Source organism: Musa acuminata, chromosome BXJ3-9 (assembly GCF_036884655.1).
Source record: "Musa acuminata AAA Group cultivar baxijiao chromosome BXJ3-9, Cavendish_Baxijiao_AAA, whole genome shotgun sequence".
NCBI lineage: Eukaryota > Viridiplantae > Streptophyta > Magnoliopsida > Zingiberales > Musaceae > Musa > Musa acuminata.
In genome coordinates this window covers 15783741-15796348 of record NC_088357.1, presented here as the reverse complement: position 1 = coordinate 15796348, position 12608 = coordinate 15783741, and the positions used below count along the sequence as shown (strand labels likewise).

The window sequence follows — 12608 nt, the reverse complement described above, 5'->3', positions numbered from 1 at the left end:
CAAAGGTCTTCATTGTGAATATCTCGTTCCTTTTGTACTAACAATAAGAAGAAATCATGTTCTTTTTCATCTTTTTTATACATAGTTACACTTGTTATCAACTTGGCTAGAATCATTATACTAATATTCCAATGAATAATAATTAATTTTGTTGTAAGTATAACAATAAACTTTAGATTTGTCACACATTATGTGAGAATCATAATTTCTTTATTTCTTAGGATATTCTTTATTGTTACTATTATATTGTGCCTATCCTCGGTCTCTTCCATGACCTCTATCATGACTTCCGCTATGACCACAACCATAATCACAACTTATTTAGTTTTTTTTTATTTGATTTTTTCATTCTTGTCTTTAAGAAAATGCTTGCTTTGAAGAGCTTATTTCATTTATTCTTTGTTTTTTATAGTATTTGTTCATAAGCTTGTAATAATCATATAAGCTCATCAGCGGCTATGACTTCAAGATTTGTTGATTCTTCAATGACCACCACAATATAATCGAATTTTACATATAAGAATCTTAAAATTTTTTCCACGACAAGATTGTCTTATAATGTCTCATTATTTCTTCTTAGTTGATTGACAATGATCAAGACTCTTATGAAGTAGTCCAAAATAGACTCCATCTCCTTCATCTTCAATGCTCCAAACTCATAGTAACATTCTTGAATGCTCCTTAGTTAAGCCTTTGATAGATCAAGAAGAGAGCCTTCTTGTCTCTTTTTCTCATGTCTCTCAAAGAATCCTTTTTACGATCCAAACAAGACCTTCAATTGGATGTTCTAATTTTCATAATTGTTGGTGAGATGAGGATAAAGGATGATATATTGATAGTCATCTTAGATAACTTGGCTCTAATATCATTTTATTAAAAATTAACCGAGTTACGCAAGAAGAATGATTGAGTAAAAAGATAAAAGTATATGTTTGCTTGATTTTGAATGTTTAAGCTTATATTCACAAAGATATTCTGTCCTGTATTTATAGGAGATGATAGTACAAGACTCCATCCATTCGTAAAAGATAAAAATTAAGAATTCTTTTAATTTTTTAAATGATATTTTTCTCTTCACAAGGTTTCTTGATAACTTCAAAATACTCAAAATATTATTCATCTTTCAAAAAGATCTATATTCCTTTTGAAGAAGACATCAAAATCATGAAGCTTCATGCAAGATGATTAAAGTAGGATCATCTCTGATTAAATTAAGCTTATCTTTAATAATCTTCACTGAGCCTTTCTAGAAGCTTCTAATCGTAAGCTACTTACGGAGGGAGTTTTGTGATTTCCCGTTTCGTGTGGATCAGTCAGTACTTGGGATTGAATTGAATGGAGCATGATTTCAATTGAAAAAAAAAGAAAGAAAGGGTATTCACTTAGCAAGAACGCCTGCTATACTTCATAATCACTCACACTTTAAAGCTGTATTTGAGGCTGATTAATGCTAAAATTTCCTCACATTTAGTTATGATCCTGCGTCTTAGCATACATACATAACTATACTTCTCTGTATTGACTAACTTGATTAAATGTAGTGTGATGAGGTCTGAGAGAACACTGGAGGGAGGTGATGCAACACATTGTTGCTACTTTCACTATCAAATAACAAGCACCACTGTGTCTTCCCCACAATCACAAACATATTTGTCCATCAAATGTTGCAAGAAATTTGTCATATTATGTTGCAGAAAATGAGAACCATGTGCTTTTATTCTCTTTGGTACAACAACATGCACTTTCCACACAGCTAATGGTAGCACATAGCAATGACATAGTTGATCTAAGAAAAAGTGAAAAGGTAGACCAAAATAAAAGCAGTCCCACGTGAATAATATTCTTGCACATATGGCTGCATAAACAAAGGGAACAGTATATACTACTTGCCAAGCAAAGTGCACAAACACATGGCACACACTATGTATGAGCCCATCCATCTCCCTTGTAATGGAGGCTCCTCCTTGTTCTCTTTATCCTTGGTTGGTAAATGGAAGTCACTGGAGTTGGGTGGAAGCTTTGACAAGGCGTTTCTCTACCTAGAAACATGGCAACTTGTCTTCACAAGAGGGAGGATATGTTGAGCTGAAAGTGAGTGAGGAATAATGAGGCATGTAGTGATCACATGCTATGTCCCCTGTTCCTGCAATCACAAGACACACACCCTCCTCATCTAGTCTTCCACTCCTATTTCTACACGCCTCACACCCAAAACTATACACCAAATGAGTCACAAAATACACAAACCTTGGATAACTTCAAAAGAGAATTGTAAGGTCAGTTTATAGCAGAGAGGGTTGAGCAATGGCGGTGGCGGGGGCAGGAGACGATGTGGTCGTTGGTGAGGCCGGCGGCCTGCATGAAGGAGTGGACGACGGTCGGGCCGACGAACCGGAACCCGCGGCGAACCATGTCTTTGCTGATGGACTCCGATTTGGAGGTCTTAGCAGGGATTTTTCTGCATGACCTGTAGCTGGTGGAGATGGGCTTGTGGTTGACGAACCCCCACAGATACTTGTCCAAGGACTCGAACTCTCTTCTCACCTACTCCGATACAGTCACATGGGTTGCATGATTAGAGAAGACAAACAATTGATGACCCCAAAAAGAAACAAAAGAAGAGAAAGCTCTTCTTGTTCACTGATGTTAACATCATTTTCACTAGTATCTGCATGCATGTTTATTACCAAGTAAATCTTCTTTCCGGGTGAAGAATTCTAGCCGCTTGTTATCTGCTACTTTGTTATTAGATATCAGCATATTTTTAGCGTAAGTGTAGTTTGGTTAACAATGTTTTTAGCTGGTCAGATACAATATGATAGCAACTTTACCTCATCCATGGTTTTATTATACACAACAAAGGACATTTTTCTTGGATATTCTTCTTTTTATTGTTTGATTAGGCTGAATGTTGTGGCTTTTTAGAGGCAAAAATGATGCAAACGAAGCCTATAAAGCACACAAATCAATCAACAATGTGGTTCTGTAAACAAACTTCCGTGAAGAACAAAGCTGGATGCATGTCGATCGTAGAAGAAAAGATACCTCTAAGATTCTGTTAGCATTTGCCACAACCCCTCTAACTCTTCCCAAATCCAGCCCGTGTTCCACACTGATTGAAGCCATCTGCCTCTCTGTAAACTTGGAGACCGTCCATGCGTCAAATTCAGCAAATGCTGCCCTGCGATCACAGATCAAGTCATTTAATACAAGATTTCATAAGCTGCCGAATACTCTCTTTGCTTCTTACCTGAACCCATTCCTTTTCTTCAGTATGGCAGTCCAATCCATCCCAGCTTGAGCACCGGTTAGCACTAGCAACTCAAACAGCATTCTGCAGAATTCCCATTTGCGTGTAGTTAGCCTCTGAGTAGAGAGATTAAACTAGAGAGTTGTGGACACGCGATAAGGAGGAGATCATGGAAGCTCACCTGTCATCGTGGACCGGAACTCCCCACTCCTCATCATGGTAAGCAACATATACATGATCTACAGACATGAAATAGTAATCAAGATTCGCCCTGCATCAGAAATATATATACATCACATGAAGTTGATACCTGAATTTGGTGTTATGAAGCAGCATTTCTTCTCCTCATGGCCGCTCGTGCCGTTGCCGGGATGGTCAACGGAAACCACCATCTCTTCAAGCTTAGCCGCCGTCCGTCCGTAGTGTGCGACGCGCAGCTTCCTCTGCGCTTGCACGAGCGCGGCATGCTCCCTCTGCGCAGCTGCAATGCTTCCAGGAACTCTGTCGAACTCAAACGCCGACGAGAAGTCGATCGAAACCGCCACTTGGCTCCCTCCGGCGGATTTCTTGGGGTTCTTCCTCACCATCGCAGCCGACTTGATGGGGACCTTGGGCACTACGGGCTTTTCAGTGCTGGAACAGAGGCCGTTCGGCTCGTTGCCTCGGTTGGGTACGATCCTCGCCGGCTTCGACGTGGGAGACGGCGGTGGCGAGAGCTTAGGCAGGGCACCGAGGTTACTGTCACCAGAATCGACATCAAAGCAGGCAGCAGTTTTGGTGAACCATGTGGGCAAGGAGGCCGACTTCTGTAGGGGTTTCTTGAGCGGCCAGCCGGCTTCCGACAGCGTGACGCGGTTGGAAGCCGGCTGCAGGACCGGCCTTCCGTCAATCTCGGCCACCGCTGCGTGGTCTGACTTGATATTTGAGCTGCACATGCTATTAAGATGCGTAAGAGATGGTTGAGATGTACAGAGAGAGTTGGAGAAGGGATGGGAAGAAGCAGCCCAAAGGGAGTATATAAAGAGAAGGGGGGGAGTGGGAAAGTTGGAGACGGGTAAAGTGCAGGGTGTGTTACTTTTTAATTATTTTTGATAAAAGTTGTTAGGATCATTAATCACCCAATTAAGATCCTTATCATCTTTCCGAATATTCAATTAAAAATATTTTTGTAATACTTATTCTTCATTTAGGTTTGTTTCACACATCTCCATCATCAATCCAAGAGCAAAGTCTATTTTCAATAATTATATTTAGGAAGCTCTTTTTAGCTGTTGAATACCCGCGGGCGTAGGTTCCTTACCAAGAGATGCTTATCTCTCCCTCTCTGTGGACTAAGTGATCTTAAAGACTCATTCCTGTTGGCTTTGGTTCTCCTTGGTGCCAAAGTGCAGCAAGCTGTGAAGTGGTGGACAAGGAAACTCCATCATTCTTCTCCCTCCTCTTTCTAGCTGGCAGGAATCTGCCTCATTTTTGTACCTCAAGCCCTTCCGACTTCCCAGCTTGGACATGCATGGCTGCATGTGCAGAGGTATATCCACCTGCATGTAAAAGAAGCATGGATGGCAAGCATCATTTGCGATGGTGTGCATCTCATCTTTGGATGGTCACGGTGCTGATGGAGGTCAATGGCCGTGGTTGAGAGCCATCCATGTTTCATGCAACTAGTGTGATTCGACTGGGGCATGTCATGGTCTTTTTTCAGAGCTTTGCGTGCGGGAGATGACTTTGCAGTTGGAAGTAATTGCTACTACCCACTTGAAGGAGATGCAAGATGGGGATTGTGGCTGTCATTGTTGCTTTGAGCCACCGACTTCAATCGGCCTCCCAAAGCCATCTCACTCTCTCTCTTATGTTCTTATCTATACTTAATGTGTATAGGAACCGGTTGAGTGTTAGAGTTGCTACCAATCCATTTCCCTCGTGCACATCCATCCATCCATCCATCTAAATACGAGATCGATCCAACCAAAGCTGAAGCCCAGGGTCCTCCCACAGAGGGTGAGCTAATAATCTACGAGAGGTGACCGATGTGGAAGCTTCTTGTTTGCATGTCCCTTTATCCCTCCACTCTCCAATATGTTCATATCCTCTTCAATGGAAAAAAAAAAACACCATATACAGTCTCAAGAAAAAAAAAACGAAAAAGAAAGTGATAGCCCGAGCGTTCTTCCTCATCTTCAACTTGGATTTACAAAAGTAAAAGAAATCGCACCATCCTCTCTGATATAGTCTGCGCAGTTAAAAGAGATGAATCCTGAAGAGAGAGATATGATCTACCATCCAACCAACAATGTTTTGGAGGTAGAAGAAAGCATGACAATTTACGAGCTTAAATCAAAACAGTGGTGACGGATGTTGGAAAAAAGAGGTACGACAAAGAAGAGAATAAAACCCACTATGGAAACAAATAACAAACACAAGATCAAGAATACTTTAGGAAAGATATTTAGGTTTGAAACGTGTATAAACACTTTCCTAAAAACGATATTTGCACCCTCTTCTCAATAAGATTGCTCTGGGTTTGATGCAAATAGTTTTAGTGGATATGACAAGCCTTTAGAAGATCTGTATTGAGCAAACAATAAAGAATCTTCAGAAAGGAATTGGAGAATGTCTAACTCAATCACTTGGAGAGTAAAGAAGAAGAGCATGAAAGAAAATTATATCTGTAATTTACCCTCAAATAGCTATTTATAGATATTTTCTCAAAAGACATAACCTTTGAAAATTAACCATTTTCTCAAAAGACACAACCTTTGAAAATTATAACTATTTTCTGAAAAGACACAAACTTTGAAAAATAACTACCAAAAAATAAAAGAAAACATCTTTTCAAATAAATCTTTTGAAAAGAAATTCTTAATTTGAACAATTTATAACAATCCTCCACTTGTTCAAATTTAAAATTTTCTCCAAGTGATTGAATAGTATTTATGAATAAAGTAATATATCTTTCGATTTGAATATTACCTTAGTGTAAGCATCACAAAGTGAAGTCGAAATCCCAAATAGCATAAAAGCTTTGAATTTGTTATTCCTCATGACAACACCAGTGATACCACACACATAAATACAACATTCTTGTATTCCTCATAAAATCTCGCTTAGTCCTAATATGGCCTTGGGCTCATCCAAGTTCATGAACTTTTATGAGAGAAACTCCAACTCTCAATCGAAGCGGCACCACTTCTAAGTTCATATAGGTGAAGTTCTTATAGTATCTTTGTCACTCTTTGAGATATTTGTCCTAACTTGACTGAACTTCATTAAGAGTATAATTAACTCAACCCTCATTCGGTGACAACCAGCACTTTAACATCTTTAGATGGGACTCATAAAATATTTCAAAGTGCTGAACCACTCCACATATCAATGACTTGTTATTACCCTTTGAACTCTTCATTACTCATTTCATAATGTTGAGTAGAGTTGCTATCATTGGTGGATCTTTTATTCAAGGAGTTTTAGCCCCATTCATTTTGATGTTGATCTTACAACTTCTCTTGTAAGAGGTTTGGTGAATAGATCAGCCAAATTCTCACTTGTTTTCACAAATGTGAGTGAAATAATCCCACTCTTGATTAATTTCCTCACATAATCATGTCTAAGACTTATATGTCTTGACTTTCCATTATATATTTCACTATATGCACAAGCTAAAGTGGCTTGACTATCACAAAGTATAGAAATTGAATTCACACTCTTAGAAGTCAATGGAATTTCTAATAGAAAGTCCCTCAACCATTCAGCCTCCTTTCCTAGAGCAACAAATTCCGATTCCATAGTTGAGTGAGTTATACACGTTTGTTTCTTGCTCTTCCAAGAAACAGCGCCACCTCCCAAGGTGAACACCCAACCAGTAGTGGATTTGTTATCTCAAAAACTCGATATCCAACTTGCGTCAGTATATCCTTCTAAAATAGCAGGAAATTTTGAGTATTGTAGGCCATAATCTTTGGTTCGTTTAAGGTATCCAAGAACTCTTTCAATAGCCTTCCAATGCTCTATATTTGGATTGCTAGTAAATCTACTCAATTTACTAACTGCAAATGCTATATCAGGTCTTGTGCACTGCGTTGCATACATAAGACTTCCTATAGCACTTGAATATTCTAATTGAGCCACTGTTCTTCCAACATTCTTGACTAATTTGATACTTGGGTCAAATGGGGTATTTGCTTCTTTGATTTTTAAATGACTGAATTTCTCCAATACTTTCTCTATGTAATGAGTTTGACTCAAAACATATCCCCCACTATTTCTTTTTACCTTGATACCTAGTATAGTATCAACTTGCCCAAGATCTTTCATCTTAAATGTTGAAGATAGAAACCTCTTTGTTTCTACAATACCTTTTATGTTGTTGCTCACTATTAGCATATCATCAACATAAAGGCAAACTATCACCATATAATCATCACAAGTTTTGAGATAAACACATTTATCTGCAATATTATGAACAAATCCATTAGAAAGAATTATTGCATCAAATTTCTCATGCCATTGTTTTGGAGCCTGCTTTAAACCATACAATGACTTAATAAGTTTACACACTTTATGTTCATTTCCCGGTAGAACAAAACCTTCGGGTTGTTCCATATATACCTCCTTATCGAGGTCTCCATTTAGAAATGCCGTTTTGACATCCATTTGATGAACATAAAGATCAAAAATTGATGCTAAAGCAAAAATAATTCTAATAGATATGATCCTAGCCACAGGAGCATATGTGTCAAAATAATCTATTCCTTCCTTTTGTCGAAATCCTTTAGCAACTAACCTTGCTTTGAACGTTTGGAGAGTACCATTTGTATGATACTTCCTACAAAATATCCATCTACAACTAATAGGTTTTGAGGCAAAAGGTAAATCGACAAGTTCCCAAGTATGGTTTGACATAATAGAATTCATCTCATCATTAATAGCATCTTTCCAAAAAGCAGCAAGCCATAGCTTCTTTAAATGTTTTAGGATCATCTTCCACTTGTAAAACAAGAGGAATTGTTTTTAATACTCTCTCGTTAGTTCCTTCTACTAGGTAAAAAGAAATACTTTGAGAATCAATCTCATCCGATCTTAATGTTTTTGCTTTTTATACACGAGTGCTTCTCCTTAATTCATAAGATTGCTCTCCAACCTCTTGTGAACTTGATTGATATCCAATCAAAGGAATTTTAGGTTGCTCACCAACCTTTTGAGATTTCTTCACTAGTGACTCTTCACTAGTTGGAGGATGAATATTATTACTAGAAGTCAATAAATGTTCAAAGAACTCCACATCTCGAGATTCTATTATGATATTAGACTCCAAATTAAGAAGTCTATATGCTTTGCTATTTGAGGTATAGCTTATAAATGCACATTTGATTCCTCTAGGTCCCAATTTTGTCCTTTGAGGATCATTATTCTTACAATATGCAAGACACCCCCACACTTTAAAATAACCAATGTTAGGTCGTCTTCCTTTCCATAACTCATATGGAAAGATCTTATTCTTTTTAGAGGGAATTCTATTTAAGATATGACATGCAGCCAATAAAGCTTCTCCCCACAAATTATAAGATAATTTAGCATGTAACAACATAGCATTAATCATCTCTAGATAAGTTCTATTTTTTCTTTCTGCTAATCCATTTTGCTCAGGTGTTCTAGGTGCTGAACATTCATGAATTATGTCATGTTGTTCACAAAACAAGTTAAATTCATTAGGAAAGTATTCTCCTCCTCTATCACTTCTTAAAGCTTTAATTTTCTTCCCCAATTGATTTTCAACTTTTGCTTTATATGCCTTAAAAGCATTAAAAGCATCATTTTTATGTTTCAACAAGTACACATATGTGAATCTAGACATATCATCTATAAAAGTAATAAAATATCTATTACCATCTCTCGTTAATATGTCATTTAATTCACATATATCAGAATGTATTAAATCTAACAAATTAGTATATCTTTCAACACTTTTAAAGGGTTTCTTCATCATCTTTGATTTAACACAAATTTCACATTTATTAATATCATCAAAATGACAATTTATTAAGACACACTTAACCATTCTTCTAATCATCTAATTCCAATATGTGCTAATCTATCATGCCATAATGAATAAGAATCAACAATATAAATAGAAGCAATATCTTTATTAACTTTAGAATCATTGTCAACAATAAATAATTTGACCATTCCCTCAGCGGAATAGTCTTTTCCAACAAAAGTTCCATTACGGGATAGAATTAACTTCCCGGATTCAAAAACAGATTTAATTCCAGGTTTGCTAAGGAGATTCCCACTCACTAAATTTCTACTCATATCCGGTACATGAAGAACATTAGTAAGAGTGACTTTCTTACCTGAAGTGAAAGTGAGTTCCACATTTCCCTTGCCAATCACCTTAGAACGAACTTCATTTCCCATTTGAATCTCTTGCCCTTCTGTGACTTCTTTGTAAGTCTTGAAGAGTCCCTTATCATAGCAAACATGGACGGTAGCACAAGTATCGTACCACCAACCAGAAACCTTGCCAAATATGGCATTCACTTCGCTCACCATAGCGATTATATTATCATCTCCCTCAACGGAGTTGACTTTTGGTTTCTAGCCTTTTTTTAAATCTGCAATCCCTAGCAAAATGACTAGGTTTTCCACAAACAAAACAGCCTCCACTCTGTGGCTTCTTAAATTTTCTTTGATCCCTTTTGGGGCCAAAATGATTCTCCTTGTTTTGTTTGCTTTTGTTGGAATTCTTAGGCTGATTCACAACATTTGCTTTTATATTGCAAAAAGAGTTCTCACTCTTATCTCTCATCCTCGATTCCTCCTCGATTCGAAGATGTTTTTGAATTTGCTCCAAAGTAATATCCTTGGAATCATGCAAAATCTTCTTCCTATACCCTTTCCAAGATGAAGGCAACTTGGCTATTACAGCCCCTACTTGAAAAGGTTCAGGAAGTTCAATTTTTTCAGCCTTCAATTGATTAACAATGACCTGCAACTCATGTACTTGTGCCAAGATTGGCTTGCCATCCACAAACTTGTAATCAAAATATTTAGAAATTAAAAATTTCTTTGTACCTTCTTCCTCGGCATGATATTTGAATTCCAAAGCATTCCAAATTGCTTTTGCAGATGGTTCCACCGTATAAAGATCATAAAGCCGGTCCGAAAGAGCATTGAGAATGTGTCCTCTACACATGACTTCATCTTCATTTCTTTTCTTTTGTTCAGCCTTGATTTCATCGGTGTCATCGTCGGTTGGATCAGGAATTGGTTGAAGATTTGGATCAAGCACATAGAAGATCTTCAAAGTAGTCAACATGAACTTCATCTTATCTTGCCAACGGGTAAAATTCGTTCCATCAAAACGATCCAAACGAACAAAATCTTGATTCAATAATTTGATGATATTTGTAGCCTCCATAGTGAATTTGAATAAACTCACAAGATATCGTTTTTAGATTGTTGGAAAAAAGAGGTACGACAAAGAAGAGAATAAAACCCGCTATGGAAACAAATAACAAACACAAGATCAAGAATACTTTAGGAAAGATATTTAGGCTTGAAACGTGTATAAACACTTTCCTAAAAACGATATTTGCACCATCTTCTCAATAAGATTGCTCTGGGTTTGATGCAAATAGTTTTAGTGGATATGACAAGCCTTTAGAAGATCTGTATTGAGCAAACAATAAAGAATCTTCAGAAAGGAATTGGAGAATGTCTAACTCAATCACTTGGAGAGTAAAGAAGAAGAGCATGAAAGAAAATTGTATCTGTAATTTACCCTCAAATAGCTATTTATAGATATTTTCTCAAAAGACATAATCTTTGAAAATTAACCATTTTCTCAAAAGACACAACTTTTGAAAATTATAACTATTTTCTCAAAAGACACAAACTTTGAAAAATAACTACCAAAAAATAAAAGAAAACATCTTTTCAAATAAATCTTTTGAAAAAAAATTCTTAATTTGAATAATTTATAACAACAGATCTCTAGTATAAAACATTACGATAGTTTCAACTCCAAAAACACATCCATTCTGCAACCAACTTCCATTTAATAGTAAGGAGACATGCCATACGACTCCAATTTAATAGGACCATGCTCTCAAGTCAGACCCCCACTTGGCGAATCATGCAAACAGCAGATCAAGTGTTAATTAATCTTGCTCAACTATGAAGATTGAAGAATGTTTCTCCACAATGCAGTTTTCATGTGACGAAGCGATTAAAAGCTCAATCCATCCAGTGATCTATCTGTCTTTACCTTGAAACCCTATTTGCTGAAACAAAAATTCACCATGATCTCTTCTCCCTAAGCTTAAAAACAAAAGGCACCTGCGGTTCCTTTTTCACATTTTATAGGCGGAGATATGAGATTTATTTATTAAAAAAATCTTTGAAAATATGTCTCAAGCCTAACGAGAGTTATATTTTGACCGGATGTAAACAAACAAATGAGATAGTGAGATAGTGCAATCAAAGAAGGATTGATATATGCAAAAGGATGAGTACCCATCCAACCTAGAAATTGAGGGTGATGATATAAAATATAATAAAGATGTTAAAAGACGGAAGGAACCACCTTAAAAATTGCATCAACGTTATATATCGAGGACGTGCTATCCCACTTTCGAAACATAAAAGTCGACGTATGCCCTTAGGGAAGAAAAGAAGAATTTGGATATCTCATCGACCTCTCTTTGTTGTCTTTCTATTTTAAGCAGCTCGTAAGAGGTTTGATATTTATTTTCAAGTTAATTATTTTGATTACTCGTAAAAAGTGATAGAGGGGTGTGAGCGGAGGAGACACACGACATTATAGACACAGAGGAGAGGCGACATCCACAAATCGCGACCAAAAAATGATCCCTAGCGCTTAAATTTAGATTTTTTTAATTTTAAATAATCAAAACCTTAAAAACACACCAAAAAAAAAAGGTTTTGTAGTAAAATTATAAACCTTACTGAATCACTTTCGGCTTTTGTTGAATCGAAAAGAAAAGAAAATGAAGAAAATACTAGAGTTTTTTTCGCTGTAGTTTTACGTTTCCTTTTCCCTTTATTCCCACAAAATAAAATAAAATAAAATAAAATAAAATCTTCATTTTCAAAATAATAAAAATAATCCTCAATCTTTTTTTTTTCTTTTTTCCTTAAAAAAAAAATTACATCCTCCCCTCTCCCGACTTTTCAAATTCATCGTATTGAATCAAACCATTTAATCTAATCGAGACGGTTGAACCAACTCAAGAAACACACTACTACTACTATGCGGACTAAAGCCCGATTTCTTGTTCGCATAAACATAATATGCGGAAACTTAAAGAAAGCAGACTCGCCGCTGCCGTTAAAAAGT

At 36.7% G+C, this 12608-nt stretch overlaps 1 protein-coding gene across 2 annotated transcripts; it reads right to left on the bottom strand.

Annotated features, from left to right (window-relative positions):
- Positions 1 to 1664: 1664 nt before the first annotated feature.
- Positions 1665 to 4250, bottom strand: LOC135648356 (uncharacterized). 2 transcript variants are annotated; one of them, XM_065165985.1, is made up of 6 exons: positions 3561 to 4250; positions 3432 to 3489; positions 3251 to 3334; positions 3046 to 3181; positions 2248 to 2544; positions 1665 to 2143 (listed from the first exon to the last, which is right to left on the bottom strand). In XM_065165985.1, exons 1-5 carry the CDS (start codon positions 4183 to 4185, stop codon positions 2278 to 2280), a joined length of 1170 nt encoding a protein of 389 aa, XP_065022057.1. In that variant the 5' UTR covers positions 4186 to 4250; the 3' UTR covers positions 1665 to 2143; positions 2248 to 2277. The 2 variants fall into 2 exon arrangements, with proteins under 2 accessions (XP_065022057.1, XP_065022056.1); XM_065165984.1 differs by having other exon boundaries at positions 1665 to 2544.
- Positions 4251 to 12608: the final 8358 nt, after the last annotated feature.